This window comes from Alternaria arbusti, assembly GCF_024043155.1.
Source record: "Alternaria arbusti strain BMP 1465 chromosome Unknown scaffold_4, whole genome shotgun sequence".
Classification (NCBI taxonomy): Eukaryota; Fungi; Ascomycota; class Dothideomycetes; order Pleosporales; family Pleosporaceae; genus Alternaria; species Alternaria arbusti.
Genome location: NW_026249944.1, coordinates 911,497 through 928,622, shown reverse-complemented (window position 1 = coordinate 928,622; position 17,126 = coordinate 911,497). Strand labels below are relative to the sequence as shown.

General features: G+C 52.2%; 5 protein-coding genes and 1 non-coding gene across 6 annotated transcripts; 4 read left to right on the top strand and 2 right to left on the bottom strand.

Annotated features, from left to right (window-relative positions):
• Positions 1 to 192: 192 nt before the first annotated feature.
• On the top strand, positions 193 to 1,536 carry J4E86_003948 (uncharacterized protein; the record flags this gene model as incomplete). Its single annotated transcript, XM_051444496.1, has 2 exons — positions 193 to 1,455; positions 1,498 to 1,536. 2 exons carry the CDS (start codon positions 193 to 195, stop codon positions 1,534 to 1,536), a joined length of 1,302 nt encoding a protein of 433 aa, XP_051304121.1.
• A 2,596-nt stretch (positions 1,537 to 4,132) lies between these two features.
• On the bottom strand, positions 4,133 to 4,238 carry J4E86_003947. Its single transcript has one exon. It is a non-coding gene; the product is annotated as a tRNA-Lys (tRNA).
• Positions 4,239 to 5,314: 1,076 nt separating this feature from the next.
• Positions 5,315 to 6,271, top strand: J4E86_003946 (uncharacterized protein; the record flags this gene model as incomplete). The annotated part of the gene is given in 2 exon segments (XM_051444495.1): positions 5,315 to 5,924; positions 5,943 to 6,271. The coding sequence occupies 2 exon segments, from the start codon at positions 5,315 to 5,317 to the stop codon at positions 6,269 to 6,271; spliced, it is 939 nt and encodes a 312-aa protein (XP_051304120.1).
• A 5,540-nt stretch (positions 6,272 to 11,811) lies between these two features.
• J4E86_003945 (uncharacterized protein) lies at positions 11,812 to 12,592 on the bottom strand (the record flags this gene model as incomplete). The annotated part of the gene is made up of 2 exons (XM_051444494.1): positions 11,812 to 12,320; positions 12,475 to 12,592. The coding sequence occupies 2 exons, from the start codon at positions 12,590 to 12,592 to the stop codon at positions 11,812 to 11,814; spliced, it is 627 nt and encodes a 208-aa protein (XP_051304119.1).
• Positions 12,593 to 13,261: 669 nt separating this feature from the next.
• J4E86_003944 (uncharacterized protein) lies at positions 13,262 to 15,757 on the top strand (the record flags this gene model as incomplete). The annotated part of the gene is made up of 2 exons (XM_051444493.1): positions 13,262 to 13,537; positions 13,616 to 15,757. The coding sequence occupies 2 exons, from the start codon at positions 13,262 to 13,264 to the stop codon at positions 15,755 to 15,757; spliced, it is 2,418 nt and encodes an 805-aa protein (XP_051304118.1).
• Positions 15,758 to 16,195: 438 nt separating this feature from the next.
• On the top strand, positions 16,196 to 17,119 carry J4E86_003943 (uncharacterized protein; the record flags this gene model as incomplete). The annotated part of the gene is made up of 3 exons (XM_051444492.1): positions 16,196 to 16,453; positions 16,553 to 16,809; positions 16,900 to 17,119. 3 exons carry the CDS (start codon positions 16,196 to 16,198, stop codon positions 17,117 to 17,119), a joined length of 735 nt encoding a protein of 244 aa, XP_051304117.1.
• Between the last annotated feature and the right edge of the window lie 7 nt (positions 17,120 to 17,126).

Sequence of the window (17,126 nt, the reverse complement as noted above, 5' to 3'; positions counted from 1 at the left end):
CCTCGTTTATTCCGTCTTACACGACAAGGCACCAGCCCCACTTTTCTTCACGCGTGTATACTCCGCTGCTTACAATCATCCCCAAAACGATGACCACATACGCGGAACGGATCAAGATAAAAGAGACAGCAACCGCCTTCAAAAATGTTTGACTTCGACATTCCATCACCTCTCAAAACACAATAAAGCAGAATGGCCAGTCCACGCACCCACACCCTAGACAACTTCCGCACGAGCCTAACAGCCCTCGTAATCCTGCACCACGCCTCCACCCCCTACGGTGGTGCAGGCCCCTGGCCCTACACTTCCCCCCGCTACTACCCCAACAGCTCCCCCGCCCTCGTCCTCTTCAACGCCACCAATCAAACCTTCTTCATGGGCTCCTTCTTCCTTGTCTCCGCGTACTTTTCCTCCATCGCCGCGAAGAAGAAGACGAGGTCGCAGTTTCTGCGCGAGAAGTGGAGGAGGTTGGGTGTGCCGACGCTTGTGTTTTGTCTAGTGAGGGGGGGTTTCGTGAGGGGGATATTGGCGGGGAGGTTGAAGGGAGAAGGATGGGGCGTGGTGGGGAGGGAGGTTTGGGAGGGGGTCAAGAGTGTGAGGGGGATTAGAGGGCCGGTCTGGTATTGTGCTACGCTTTTGATCTTTGATGCGGTGTTTGCTGGGGTGCTGCCGGGGTATTTTGCGCGTGAGAAGCCGCTGGTGGCTAAGGAGAAGAAGACCTCTGGTACCGTCTCTAGCGATATCAAGGCCAGCGCATCGTCGACGAAGACTTCATCCCAAATGGAAGTCACCAACGCCCCAGAGGAACCAAAGCCCTTCCGCACAACCCATGTTCTAGCTACACTAGGCCTGATATCGACTTCATCCTTCTTGATCCGACTCTACTACCCCGTAGGTCGAGCCTTCTGGCCGTTGTTCCTCCAGCTGGCGTATGTATCCCAATACGTTACTTACTACACCGCCGGCATCTACATCCACCGCTCAGGACGTTCACTCCAGAACGCCATCTCTTCATCAACCTTACGCATCGTCGGCACCATCACCGCCTCCATCGCCTCCCTCAGTCTCTTCCACATCAAATTCCTACTCGACACCGGCATGTCTTTCCCCGAGATCGTCCCACTCATCTTCGGTGGTCCCAACCTACTCGCGTTCCTCTACGCTTTCTTCAACGAATTCGCTGGCTTGACCCTCGCTTCGCTCCTTCTGAAAGCTTTCCACAATCCGCGTTTGGCATTTCTTAGCAAGCGCTGGATAGTTGGTAGCATGGATGTAGCGAAGTACAGTTATGCGGCTTTCTTGATTCATGCACCTGTGGTCCTCGATTTGCAGTGCTGGTTTGGAAAGAAGGGTTGGGAAGGTATGGGGGCGGTGGCATCGGCGGTTGTGGTGGGGGCTTTGAGTGTGGTCGAGTCCTGGGCGGTCGGGGTGGTGTTGAAGAAGGGTATTGAGTGGGTGGGTTGGAGAGGATATGTGTGATTTACTAGAGAGTAGTAGGTCTGGGGAGATGCAATCGTAGGAGAGTCTGTGCTTTGAGGCGGAAGTTTACCTACAACGCAATAAAATGACTGCACTAGGCTCTAGTTCAGCGGTAATGATGTACTAGCAGTTGTTTCCCATTCTCTTGCTTGCGACGCTATCACATTGTGGCAACAACTAGGCCGTGTTCACGCCCTGCGAAGAATGCGTGCAAAGGGCAATATACCACAACATCCGAATGGTGTGCCAACGGCGCCTTGCAATCGCTCGTCGTCAAAGCATATCTATGGGAACTGTCCCAAGCTGCAAGATCCTCCATTGTGAAACGACTTCCACATAATCTCCCATCACATCCTATATCAGTAATGGTTCCGTGTTCAACTGAACTCTAGAATAGTGTCAACAGGCAACTCTCCGGACCGCTACAGGGTTGACATACCTCTTTGTCTGTTGATGTTTCATCTTTTTTAAGCGCGTCATCTAAGCACGCCTTTGCTATTCTGTAATAACGCTCCCGCGGATTGAGATAGGAAGCCCCTGCCTTGCAATCCAATGCCATGGCGCGAATGGCAAGACAATACACGTTACATGGTGAAAGCGTGTAGTCGGCTGAGAGGAACCAACCAGCCCCTTCGTCCACTAAACCGAGAATTGCATACACCTTGTCGCGGGCGTCGGTGGCATAACTCGTTGAAGACCAGTACAAGGCGGCCGCCAGACGCGTGACACTATGGTTCCAGTTGTACAGACGAATCATAGGCAACACACGGTCGAGGTGGTGTTTTTCCATTGCTGCCGGATGATCAAAGTGATTGGACCGTAATCTCTCCAAAAATCGCCCCAAACGGGGCCACTCTAGGGACGTGGTACCACACATGATCGTGGGTTTCTTGGCAGCGGTGACTTCCTGGATAATCCACACCCGACACCAGTATGGGTTTTGCACGAGATAGACCACCGCGGCGACGATGCTGGAACCTATAAAGGTCCGACAGATGTTGTTCACCTTGTTTGGAGAGAGACAGTGATGCCAGTGAGACTCTATCATCAAACTCAATTTCTCGATGTCTCGATTTCCTGGACCCAGCCACATTACCACCTGAGCTGCATTGCTGTAGATAGTTCTCATCTGCCCTACTTGGTGCATTCTCTCCTTTGGATTATCTTGATCGATGCAGATTGCATCAATCCAGAAGCTGGAATACGGGGACGCGTTTCTTAGATGCGTCAGAGCTTCTCTGAGATTCGATGTGACGTATGCAATATTGCCATCCAGATAAATCGGGTGCCTGATCGTAGCATCTCCCCAGACGTAGGAGAGCGCTATGTAAGGGATACTTTCTGACTTAACGTTGTACTCCTTGATCGTACAGCTAATGTCTTCATCACCGAAGTCAGGCAGAAAACGGAGTAGTCTGATTGAATGCGCCCCTCTGAGTTCTCGGTATCGGTACGTTCGCTTGGGTACATTGGTTGCTTCTTGAGATTCGGGTGAGTCCGGAGTGGCAGAGCAACGCCCTTCTCGCTTGCTCTTCGGTCTTGTTGAGGCATCGACCAAATCAGTCAGTGCATCGCGCCCGTAGCTATGTATTGACTTCGGCGTTAGTGAACATTAATTCGTGGCGTCGTCATAGCAAAGCCAATATTCACCTGGTCAGATCGTGGGGTCTTTGCGCGACAGGCATCTCGAGTATTACCAGGCTGCGCCTATAATCGACGTAATCTCCGACAGAACCTCGAGAGGTGCGAGAGACAGCGGCCGGGTAAGACGACAGGGGGCCATATAGGGCCTGGTGGTCAGTCGACGTGGTGAATGAACGTTGGCGATATGAAAGCCAAAAGGAATAATTTGCGCCACATATTGCCAATGCCAACGGTGTTTACTTGGGGCAGTGCAAGGCCTCCCTCTTTGCGCCCGCTTTCCAGGTGGCAGGGCCTGGTCCGCCTCCAGTCCTAAGCCGGCTAGCGCGTCTGGGCATGATGCGCAACATTGGAATCGCTTCATTTTGCAGATTACACAATGGGGGAGAGGAGGGTATATGAGCGAACTAAGGGGTTTACCGACCACATGGACACCTACGTGTTAGAGACACTGTGCCATTTTACAATGTCATTTCCCCAGTCAAACTGGCAGAATTTTTCACTAAAGATTACTACGTTGTCGCCATAAGACATATGCAAAAGAACGCCAGATTGAGCGGGCTTGTGGTTCGCATGACTGATTGGGCGTTCTGTACTTGGGTACCTAGGTAAGGATGAAATCAAGCAACTGCCAAACGAGTCCAGGGATTATAACGTCCATGTCCTATATAATCAAGAGTTGTTTATTAGGTGTTACAAACAAGAGAGGGCTTCGTTAGATAGTTCGTGATCTTGGGGTCTGGTCGGGGTGGATGATTTAGCGTGTCTGGTCAAAAAAGTCCTTCACAACCGCCATCACTTTAACCCTCCTTTTTTGATCTTGTGTTGGACAAAACCTTTCGAAACGAAAGCTCGAGTTGAGGGACAGCTCTAGGTGCTGTCGTATCACTGTCATTGCGATTTGTAGTCGTTGTGGGTCGGCTAGTGCAGAAGTTCAAAAAAAGTCCTTCACGGCCACACCTCCAACACCTCCTAGTCAGGATGACGATGGACAATGACATAGCAAAAAGAAAGCCCGACGTGGGGGTCGAACCCACAACCTTGAGATTTGATACAATCGTGTCTGTTAGGACGTGATAACTAAGAGTCTCACGCTCTACCGATTGAGCTAGCCGGGCTGATGTTGCTTTCGATGGAAGATTGGCCAAATACAACATTTATAATGTTACAATAAAACTCTCGAGCTCCCTCATAATCGTATAGAGTCCTTGGATGTGAAGTTTGGATCGAGATGGAAAATTTTGTTTGGGCATGCGGGTCGGGACTTATCAGATTTTGCCAATACCCGAAAACCCCGCCTTTGCCAACCAGCCACCCATCCATCCGGTACACGGAAAAGACAAGCTCTTTACTTGCTCACGCTACAGTTCGGGCGCGCTATCGTAGTGTATGTATCTCTACTGAACCCAGCACAAGGACTACTGCAATGGTCGGAAACAATAGATGTGGCTCCAAAACCTTACAAGTTGTTTGCGCATCATTGTTCTGCCTTGTAAGGCATGTTTTGCTGCCTAGTCAAAACATGCAAGTAATCTGCACGACACCGCTCCAGCGGACACCCTTGTCAATCTTATACGGCACAGGTTCTAGAAGGAGAAGAGGTATGCCTCCCGTATTACTGCATTCCGACAAGAGACGCGTGCCAATGGTGGCGAAGCACGAAGATGGTCTCATGGAGGCGCATATAAGCTCATTGCGCATGAGCTTGAGGGATGTGTACGAGCTTACTAAAGAACGTTGGACCAGCCTCCCTCGGTTCATTATCATCCTAGATGCATGTAGGTTTGTGATGCACACACGTTCGGTGCTCAGTGCGTTGTGGTGTACTCAGGGGTCCGATCCGACGGGTAATATTTGAAACGTCGATAATATGCCGCTTAGTGGTCTGGATACGAGGCAGAATGGGAGGCTTTCTGGACCTGCATCGCATGGGCCGAGGATGATACAAGTAGATGGTTCGCTTTGGCCGAGAGACGGTCAGTATCCTCGGGTCGACCAAGGATTCGTTCCGATGTAGTTGCGATTGCGCCGATCGCTCGCGTGCAAGGGGTAAACACGTGACGTCATCCTAACATCAAGCTGTGCTGCGGAACGCGTCAAGTCGAACCCAAACACTCCAACAACTCCGTGTCCAAAATCTCATCGGCGAATTCGCTACTTGTCAGTCATATCCTTGATAATTCGATGTTTGACCATGCCGCGGACGCGAGGCGAAGCAAGCAGTGGCGCTGATGCGGAACGCGATGCCAGTCAAGATCAGGGGACACAGCCGCGAGACACTGCATCTGGAGCGCAAACCGCTGAGTCTTCGACACAATCTGCCGGCCAGAAGAGGAAAGTGACATCCGAGAATGAAGCATCTGCGAAGCAACGCCGAACGAGCGAAAGACAGGGAGCAGCTACATCGGTACGGGCCGAAAAGAAGGGAGAGCGACCAAAGGAAGAAGAGCCGGAACAGCGGAAACCCCGCCTCACGACGCCAGATCTGGAATATGAATACGATCGATCGAAGCTACGTGACCCGAGACCAACTCCGGGCCGCAAGGCACGTCCGCGCTGGGAGGACAGCCCTCTTACACCACAAGAGATCAAAGACCGTATCAACGAGAACTTCTACATACCCAAACCCACGAAGCCCCCTGCACGTTTGAACACTGCTCTCAAGGATGGAATGTTCAGAGACGAATGCCGCTTAAACCCCTTCAAAGGCTTTCATGATCTGTACAAATGCCATGACAAGGGGCGAGAGGGCTCACCTACCTACGATGGAGGCGGCTTTGAGCTCGACTGGGAAAAAGTGGACCGTTAGATGAAGCCGCAAGCGTACAACAAGAACAAGATGGTGCGTGGCATGGAGAAAGCAGTCGAACGGGCAAGGACTGAGGAGCAAAAGATGTTTGATCTGTTCTTCTTGGCCAAATGGAACGATGACGAGGGTGTTAGCTCCATGGTGAAGGACTATGTCAAAGACCAGGTGTCAAAAGATATCGGGGTGCCGTGGCATCAAATCGGCCCGGAGCAGGTGCAGCAATGGCGTGACAGAGGCTTCCAGCCTGTCAACTTCTACAACTGGTGGGAAGAGCCCAACGAAGAGGAGAAGAAGAGAATGATGAACATGATGTCAGGAGCTAGTTTGAGAAAGGACTTGTAATTGCATAACCATATCTGATGATGTTCCAGGCAAACATCACTTTGACAACACGCTAGTTTTTCCTCCGCCCATATGACCCAAGCTAATCTCAACACGTCCCATGCTGCCGCCGGAAGACTTTTACATATTAGGCCCTCCGAAGAACACATCAGGCCGTTCAAAGCGGACCGTCTCACGGCTAAGCGAAAAGCTTAACCTACAGATGCCACGCGTCTCAGCAATCCCGCTGGCTCTTGGTAAGGCAAACAGCGAGGCGGAGTCCCCGAAGTGTGGTCACCTGGGTCCCGCTGTATCGTTTCACGTACTGTAACGTAACGTAGCAGTGAGTTGTAGCTCTCGGTACGTGGGTTTTGGGCATCTAAGGGATCGTGCCGCGTAGTCTGTCTATTCATAGTAATGTAGCTGCCTGAATTTTCTCCAGGACATGTGGGGTGTGGGGTGTGGAGTTTCTGATACAGTGCTTGGAGAAGTGACGGGATGTGGAGACTTTCGGTCACTCCGTCTTGACATCGTGTACGTGAATGTAGGTCCGATCTTACTATCAGAATCGGATTGACAACACTATCAGATGCTCTTCTCCAAGAGTCCACAGAGAGAGAGTCACAGCAGCGAGCGTTAGTCTCGCAGTATCAAGTGACCACCTGTAGAGACTACACTCGCCTAACGCGGGTATCGCCCTTAACAAGTGACGGAAGTAGACACCTTTTCTTCGTGTAGGATCTAGTCTCCTTGCGTGCCCATAGCTTCAACACACCCACTTCGACCTCATCATGCATACTAGCCAGGTGCCATCACCCACGCCAACACGAAATTCTCATTCAAGCATCGCCGAACACTTCGACGGGCGATACCGAATGCAAGTCTAACACGCCAGCGGGTACTTGACATCATACTTTTGACATCATATCATCCTTCTAGAGTGTTCATGTGCCCAGATATACATTCTTTCCATGCAGGAACGCGTACCCCTTCCCACGATACCAGACGCAAGTATACGGCGGTGACGAGGCCTACTCCAGGCAGCAATGCAGGAACATACCAACCGAAACCAGACCCAAAGTCCGGTCCGACAATGTGAAGAACAATATATGCCGTGCATCGACGACACAGATCGACAGGGACGGGACGCCGTTCCACGGAGGTGATTAACTTCAAGGTTCCATACTAACGGTACCTACCGCTGTGCGGCAAGCCATCAGCCTTCATCACGCGCACGGTGTATCGTGACAAAAACCTTCAACACCAACAACGCCCAAGCGAAGCAGAATGGCATGATACCATCTACAGGCGCCAAATGCTGCAGGGACTCGCGTGTGTAAACGAGAAAAAGTCACACGCGTCGCGCAACGGATGAGGCAGGTAAAACAGCGGTCCAGGCGACGAGATCGTGCATCGTGCAGCGGGCATGGACGCGGATCAGGACACTCTACATTAGCTGACACTAGCTAGCATGTATGTGATCACTGGTGTATTGATGCGCGTGCTGGCCTGCAACGGCTCAGGCTGTCTTCAAGGCAGAGAAAAAGAAACCGCCCGGGCGTGGCCCGCCGCGCAACAACCCTGATTCGTGATAGTGGGGACGGTGCTATTTTGACTCGAATGGGTAACCGATCCTGTCTTTTTGTTCTTCTTCTTTTTTTCCGTAGATGCGCACTTTACTTGGTTGGGTAACTTTAACGCGATGGGGGTACGAGGCGTCCGACTTGTACTCGGGGTTGAGGCTGTGCTGGGTTTAGGCGGCCAATCAGGGGTCCTCACTTCCGGGTTTGTCACGTGGTTAGGCCCTTTCGCGTCTGGAGAAGCTGCAGTAGTTGGCATCAAGGTTCGCAAGATGGTCTTTGAAACGCAATTGACACTCGGTGAAACGAAAGATGGGTCGAGGCTTTGTGGGCGGAGAATTATCTTTATTGCATATGTGTGACGAAACTCTCAGAACTCGACCTATCAAGTACTTGCCAGATCTGACATATTAAGTAACTGCCAAGCTATACCATCTAACATGTTGCACAGCCTCACGACTGATAGTAAGGATGTTGTGAATGTCTGGGGTCACGGTACATTGCCGATGCGCTTTGGTCGTAAACCCGCTGACCTGATGCAGTAGGTGGCGAGTAATTCGGCATCGTGGCATATGCTGCTCGCTCCGTGGAGGCTGTGTAAGCAATGTTGTGGGGCATTATTGGTTGCTGGGCGACCGGATATGGGCTGTAGCCATACACTGACGGGCTCGTGGGTGCACCGGTGTGCAGTGACGGCGAGGGGTGATGTGCGTAGGGCGACGTTTGATCCCATGTGGGAGGCATGTTGGAGCCCAGTGGTGGCTGAGTGTATAGATACTGATACGGAGTGACCGATGAATGGTGTGAAATCCGGTCGGCTGTAGCGGTAGGTGTGGCGTATGTTTGTGGAGATGACCATGTTGAGTATGCGTCGTTGTCGAAGCTTGACCAGGAATGGCGACTTGATCCGTGTGATGGTGTGGTCAGGAACGTATCGTACATGTGAGAATTGGGGGAGAGGTAGTCATCGTCCTCGGCATAGTTCGACAGGGCCGGTGTACCAGAGTCGGATGGAGAACTTGGAGCATTGGGAAGGGTGATGCCCTGGTTCTGGTATCTTCGCACGAGGACCGTATATCTTGACAATATTAGGAAATAGTGCAACAAACAGTAGTGAAGAACGTACCTATTCTTGATATCATTCTTTGATCTTCCTGGAAAATGCTCACGTTGGATGTCTTTCCAGTGTCGTCCGAGTCGCTGGACTGCATCAATAAGTGTTGAGTCCTATACAGCACCTTTCAGTAAGCCGAAAGTGGTTTCTGTCCGTGAGACTGCTATCACTGACATCTAAGTCGCGCCATTCGCTTCGATCAAGATCCGGATTAAGTGACTGCTGCCACCGCTTCGCGCATTCTAAGGGATGGTCAGCAACGAAGTAGTAATACATCGTAGTACTTACGGTCTGCACTGCGACTTCCGACACAGCTTGCTACCACTGTCCATCTGTTGATAGTGGAGTCAGTACCAGTGTATGCTTCCGATTGTTGAGCCATACTTTTGGCCGTATTGTTGGACCCCTCTTGAGAGCAACTGATCTTCACTCTTCGACCACTGCCCCTTCTTGAGACCTCCTGCTACCGAGTTGTGCCACCGTTTTCGACAATCTTTGTTCGTTCGACCAGGGAGGCTATCGGCGATTCTGCACCTGCAGGCACTGTTAGTTGTTGACTTGAGAGGAGTCAAAGCAACATACCAATCCTTGACTTCTCCTTCTACGACTGATGATGCTTAGTTAGCTTGCTTAGGAAATGCTGATATGCAGAGACTGCTGCGTAGCTGCGGAGCATAGAATACCACATGGGCTGTGTCTCATGCAACTGGTGTAACTTACGTTGGGCCTCCACTTCTTCGCGGAGTTTCTGATCTTCCGCTAAAGACCACTTCCGAGGTTGGCGAATGGAATTGTCCATAGCGATCGGGAACAGGTGAAGATGCTGTACTCTAGGATATCTGAATATAACCAGAAGTCTATAGACGGCAGATAGGATAGTATGGTCAAGAGAGAGGACAAGAGTTGTTTGGAGATATTGCAATAAACTTGAGTTATGTCAACCAAGTAGCAGTGACCTAAGGACTTGGTACAAGTAAAAAGTGCAAGACTATCAGCAATGTAGACATCGTGAGGAGACAACCTCGAGCGGAAAGCTAGCATAATAGTGTTCCAGCGCCTTGGCAAACCAGGTCCTTGGATTTTCCGGAGGGAGAGACGGCAAACAAGCTGTATGCCAAGCTGTAATGTTCGACGGTGGTACTCGGTTCGGCTAGTGGACGGCGCAACCTACAGCGTTTTCGAAACAGCCCAGTAACGAACATGTTCCATGCAGATGGACGAGGCTTTGCAGGCCATGACGCGTGCGTGTATGGTTAGTGCATCGTCTGACGGGCCGTTGACCAGGTGGTGTGTACAGCCCCCAAAGGATTCCCGCACTGGCTAGGTCCCTGTAGGTAAGGCTGCATGGACCATACACCGCTAACCCAAAAGAACTTCAGAACTTAGCAGCCGGTTGGAATAAGCTTATTGCTCCACAGGATATGCCATGTAGTCGCTAGGAGCAGCAAGTTGCATAGCGTGCCTGATGTAACAGCCGCTCGTTGCCCAGAGACCTGCTTTTACCCTTTGTGGGCCTAATCTTCTAATGGTGGAAAGCTCGCTGGACTCGCATGAGCACGAGAATTCGGATATCTATTGTACGTCAAATTCCTGCGAAACATAAGTGTCTCAGACGCCAAAAGAGGAAGCCCACCCGTTGATGATTTCGAGGTGGCTTCAAAAAACGTGACAAGGTGGCTGTGCTCTAGTCCAATATGGGCCAACGCTGATCATCTCGGAAAAGCAGCCGAACAGATCTCTGGAACAGTCTAAGCCATCTGATAGCCGCATATAATCCGCGAAGGGACGGTTGCGATATGCGTGGTAGCTGTCGCTATTGTTGACATCTCGCCACCACTATCGTGCGCAGAGGGTGTTAATACTGCAATGTTTTAGTGACAGTCTGCGCCATGCGCTCGAAGATCCGCTAAGTTCTCAGACGGAGAGTGTGTTGCTATATGGTGTCGTGCCATTGGAACGAGCTCGTTCAGTTGGAGGCGAAGATTACTCCTGGCGGTCAGTCCGCAGTCTTGCTGGTACGACAGGACCAGGGAGGCGATTACAGCGGTGGCGAAGACGGAAATCGGCAGTCAGATCAACTGAACGCATTCCGGTGAAGTGGTGACTATTCGCGTCTTGTGTATGTTCACATAGGAGGTCGTGAGAGGTACATGCTAGGAAGTGAGAGCGAGGCTGGGAAGAGCGTTCACCCCTAGCGCGTGGATCGCGTTCCGTTCGGCAGGTACCGTCAGCCACTTTTGGCAGTCGCCGACTACTCCACGACACATCCAACGCAGCAACTCCGACTCGCATGGCGATCTGGCGTGTACTGATTAAGCAATGCGCTTTTATCGCTCGATCGCTCTAAGTTGTCTCCGAGCCTACTGCTCCTCGTCAAAGGGCTGAGGGTAGGGCTGAACATGTAACATCACACAACCGCATTGGTGCATGGTGACATCGAACGATGCAAGAAAGAATACAATGTACATAATTGATTCGTTGAGTCAATGGTGCTTTCTCGGTGAAGAAGCTGTGCACCTAATCCAGACTATCTGTGGCACCACTGCTTCGTCACAGTCTGGCCTATTGTATCTTGTGTAAATAAGCTGCTACCCTCTCTGAGCAAGCATGTCTGTGACGACGGCTAGATCGTAGCCACTCAGCATGCTTCCCGATCCATTGGCCAGTATGATGTTCGACCTGCGGGAAGTGCAAGATTTGCATTGTAACGAACGGGTCGAAACCGTGTTCGTTGTAAAGCGGAGCGGTGTCTCCAGCACTGGAGTGAGTGCGTGGATATTGATAAGAGCGCGCGCACGCGTGGGCTGACGCAGACGTACTATCCCTTGGAGCTGAGGATAGTAGCGTCGCTATCGTCTGACGATGCTTCAGGTCTTGCCCATGAGCCTCTGCGCTTTCGCAAGCAGGACTGTGCTCTCTCGACCCAGCTTCCTTTGGCCATTGGGTCCCCTAGCTTTGGCCATGGTTTTCCTGAAGCGCTCACGCTCAGCGATCCTCTTTGCGCGCTCCTTCTCCGCTTCCTCCCTGGCTTTTTGCCTCGCCTCTATTTCCTCCCTCTTCTTCCGCGCCACTTCTGTCTCTTTCAAGAATGGCTGTGGTCGAGCTCGCCGCTGTCGTCTCTCCCAAGTCTGTGTGGATTCTGGCTCGGGCGACTTCTCTTCCAGCATCGCGACGCGATCAGGGTGAGGCTCCAATGTGGGCTCTTGGACGGGCTCAGCAGGCTCCTCATCCTCGTCTTCGTTGTCGTCGTTGGCAGATTCGCGGTCGTAGACAGACTTGCGCGGTGCCGTCTCTTCGTTCTCTTCGCGGGCTTTGAGCTTTGCGTATTGCTTCTTCAGCTTTGCTTTGGTGATAAGGCCTTTCTTGATCTTTTCGACTGAGTACCCAATTAGCAGTTGAACTATATATGCCATGCCAGCAAACGTCGGTATTGCGTAGTTGCCCAGTACTCGAAACTACTGCGATACGCCTGTCTGAGTCCCTCCTCTGCGAGGTTTTTATGCATGGAGAATACGATGGAGAAAACCTACTCTTCCGTCTATGGGTGCCATCCGGCAAGTTTGCGGGACCGATGTCGAAGCGACCCTTCTGCTTCTGCTTCTTCACCGCTGACTTTGCGTCTCCTTCATGCGGTCGTTTGACTGCCATATCGAAGGCTATGGTTGTGTTGAGGAAGTCTTGAGGCGCGGTATGGAGCTTGTCGCAAGAACGCGAGCCGACTTTCTCAGCCTTGGCAAAGTGGGGCGCGATCTAGAGCCAGTCACATGGTCTTCACCACCGCGGCGGTCCTGAACTCACGCCTCAGCTTTGTGCACCATCGCAACTATGCACCAGCAAAGACGCATCCCGCGGGGACGTGCAGGAACACCCGGATGAGCAGTGTGTTCTTTTTCGTCGTGTGACATGCTGCGTCGGCCAATACCGGTCCGGCGGCATGGGCGACTTTATCAGCAGCGATTAGGAACTTTCCGTCTTGCAACAAAGATCACAGCGCGTCATCTGTCCCGGTCCCTGCGTCCCTCCTCTCCGCACCTTCAACTGGGGCGCTCCACGCTGTTTCGTCCTAAAACTGGGCAGTATGACTGTACAATGAAGCGCCCACTGGAGCCAGCGCACCCCGTTTAAACTGGAAACTCTTACTCATATCATTCGCCGGGCCAGCAGGTGCTCCAACCGCTTGACCTGACGTCTCCGCCATCCTTACGACCTGCCATCTCAGTGCTCCACGTCTGTTGCGCTCGCAAACCCGCCACTATTCTCTGATACTTTGTCAAATCTTTGTACTCATGCTGTCTATCGCAACAATTTGTTACAGCCATGCCCATCTTTCATGATCCCCATGACAGTCCACCAACATCGTCATTCTTGCCTCAGGCCTTGGCCACCGGCTTTGAAATGCCGCATACTCCGGGATTTGCTGTAGAAAGGAACATGGAACCCGGCATGCAGCCAGAATCGCCGAAAGTCGACCTGCTACAGGATACGGACCCTGGGTCGCCCAGCCAAATGCGCAAGCCGTCCATGTTCGGACGGAAGGACTGGATGGAAAGGATTAAACGAACGAACAGTCCATCGTGGTTGCAGCGGCAAGGTGTGAGTAGCCGGAGAACTAGGAAACGTCCACCATGGTGCTTGATAATCAACGTAAGGAATACTGATCATGAATCACAGGGCGATTCCGTAACTGAGCGCGACTCCTCAACCCGACCGACATCGCAAGACCGACCGACTACACCTCAATCTTCATCCGCCGAACTACAAACCTCCCGAATCTCCACCCCGGAACATCTCCGTGACCCTGCAGCGGTAGGCCTGGATATCGAGCGTCCGCGATCGGCATTACACTCTGGAGATTTTAGAGAGAAGAGAGCGGGCACGGCCTCGGAGAATGACTCCTCATCTTCAGGCTTCCTAGCGACTTCCCCGGTGGTGCCTTGGAATCGCTCGTTCCCGTCTGCAGCTTATACTTCGAACCGCAACGACGTCTCGTACCCGGTGCCACATCACCCAGATGCCCGAATACCCGCGCGAGCGCGAGCGATATCGCAGTCATCACAGTCACCGTTTAGTTCATTTGCTTTTCTACCGCCCACAAGCCCGCTTGTCCAGCAAGCAAACAACACAGACTTGGACTTTTCCTCTAGGCCAGGCTCGCGGCAAGGGTCCCGAAGTCCCGACAGAAATAGTCGCCGGCATACCTACTCTCCTGCATCCTTTCATGACTACCAGTCCACCCAAATGGCGCGATCCGCCACCGGAACTCCGGCAGCTCGACACATTCGCCACAGTGGTTCAATGCCATACCAGGCGCACCAACCGCGACGATCAATGACTTTCAATCAGTCTGAGCCTCAATCTCAGTCGCAAACACCATTCCTACACGCTCGGCGCCCATCCTTTTCCTCGGAAGCATCTCCGTTGCAACACGCCCCCATGGTCGGTTCATATGAGGAGTCTATACTTCGCGGGCGTATGTCTACTACGCCTTCGCGGCCTCTTGATTTCGTCGCCAAGATTGGTGTACTCGGCAAAGGGCAATGCAAGTCAAGTCTGAAGTGCCCACCCCACGTCACAGTCCCCTTTCCAGCCGTATTCTACAGCTACAACACCGGTAACGGTAGGATCTCAGATAATGAGCCGAGCCCTTACGTTGGGCACATTGACCTGGAAAATACTTTGCCACCGCCAGATGAATGCAGCGAAGCTAGTAAACGTAAGCGACGACATGTGGTGCCAGCCCCCGAACAAGACGATCTTGACTTCAAGCTTAATCTTGGTGAAGAGGAGAGTGGACAGAGCGTGAAAGGAGACCTTCGTCGTAAAGAAAAGAAAAAGCGACGATCTACGTCTCCCAAGGCACCTCCGGGGGGATGTTACCGGATACCGCCGCAGGGGCAGCTACAAATTGTGCTGAAGAACCCAAACAAAACCGCAGTGAAGCTCTTCCTCGTGCCATATGACATATCGGACATGGAGCCAGGTCAGAAAACCTTCATCAGACAGCGCAGCTACTCTGCTGGACCCATTATCGATATGCCCGCATCTTCACGGAGGAACCTGGGAACTGACCGTCCAGAGGCTGCCCTCAGCAACTCGGACGATCCGAACGACCGACCTATCTTGCGTTACCTCATACACTTGCACATATGCTGTCCTTCAAAGGGTCGTCATTACTTGTACAAAAGCATACGGGTCGTTTTTGCGAATCGTGTACCAGACGGTAAAGAAAAGCTGAGGAATGAAATCCAGCAACCTGAGCCTAGATACAGCACGTACAAGCCGACGCGAGATGCATCATCGTTGCAAAAGACACATCTACCGGGAGCTCAACCAGCTACGGACAAGGCTTTCCGTCGACGCAGTGCTGGATGGCCACTGTCTCAATTTCAGCACTTGTACGATCAGCTCGATGGATTGAGGCAGCACACTCCATTACCACCTCCAGCCGTCAAGTTCACTGGAGGTACCACCAACTCCTCAGCATCAAGTGGCTTCAACTCACCTATGCCGGAACTACAGCCCATACCTTTTACGATCGGTAGGCTCGCTGCAATCGAGTCACGGCCTATGTCTCGCGATCGCATGGACATTGATCCGAAGAGCCCCTTCAGAACACCCATTACTTCGCCGCGAGCTGGCGTAAGTAGTCCGAAAAGTCAAAGCGATGGTACCTTTGAGAAGCTCAGCAAAGGCGACATTGGCTACGGCGGAAATGCATTCTCTCCGCTCGGCAGCCCGTCCGCTCCGCCCAATGCCGGTCTATTATCACAGCGGTTGCGCGGTTTGGATGTTCAGCGCGACGAGGAGGAGTAAGCACTCTTCACTCACAGGAGTTCGGACAATCCTTATTGGTCTGTTTTATGTTGAATACCCAATGTCTGTTGTTCTTTTACTGGCGTTATACATTGGCCCTATTGGGTGTGGCTCTTGAATTATAGCGTCTCTCTTGTAAAATATGCTAGATATCATAAATCATACGAACACATAAATCTAGCCTGCTTCCGGAACCGTGCAGCCGATGCGTGCGATGACGCCTGCCGAACTTGTTGCGTAGGGCTTAGCGTGGTTGCGCTCAAAGGTTCGCGAAGAGTGACGTCGGCGATAATTTGGCTAGAGCCGAGCTATCGTCGGCGACTTGAACACTGAGTATTTATCTATCCGAACAACATCTTCGAGACTCTAAAGACGATAGTCGCCTTCTTAGTTCTTTCTGAATCGCAATACAATATCATCGCGACACCAATACCAACCATGGCCTCCAAGCGCGCAGCCCAACTGCTCGGCGTCCGCTCCAATGCCTCCGTCATCGGCCGCCAGCCTACACGATTGAGCTTCAACACTGCGCGCGCTTTCAGCATCGCACCCAGGTCGCAAAACACATCTATCTCGCAGAGCAGGGCATTGGCTGTAGGAGGTGCTGCGAGGTTACACGCGACGCCAGCACAAAAGAGATGGCATTCACAGGCCCCCAACGACTTGAAGCAGAACAAGCTCTACCAATTTGACGATGTACGTCTTACCGTTATTTCCCAAGACTTTCTTGGCCAATACGATCGGCTTCTTTCAAGCCATAATACACCCCTTCAAGCGCATCGCTAACCCATACAGGTTCTACACATCCTCGAAGCGCCCTCAGACTCACGTCTCCTCATCGACGTCCGCGAACCCCATGAATTCGACGCAAACACTATACCCACCTCTATCAACATCCCTGTCACCTCACAACCCGATGCGCTACTACTAGACGAAGAGGAGTTTGAAGATAGGTTTGGCTTCCAGAAGCCACCCAAGGGAAAAGAAGTCGTCTTCTTTTGCAAGGCGGGAGTGAGGAGCTCAGCGGCTGCAGGAATCGCGAGACAAGCTGGGTAAGTCGGATTTTCCATTGGCACACGCCCAGGGTTCGATCAGAAGGCAAAGGACGCTTGCTAGAGATCATTAGCCAACTCGCACGGCAGATACACAAACGTTGGCGAATACCGCGGCTCGTGGCTCGACTGGCAGAAGCGCGGCGGACCGGGCACAAAGTCACCACCGAAGCCCGATGGCATGGGCGAGCCCAAGGCCCCTACTACCGAGACGAAGCCTACAGCTAGGACAGGTGACAGCGGAGAAGAGGATCTAGGGCCTCAGGGACAGCCAAAGTACCCACCGGGAGGCATTATGGGCCAACAGTAGATCTCCG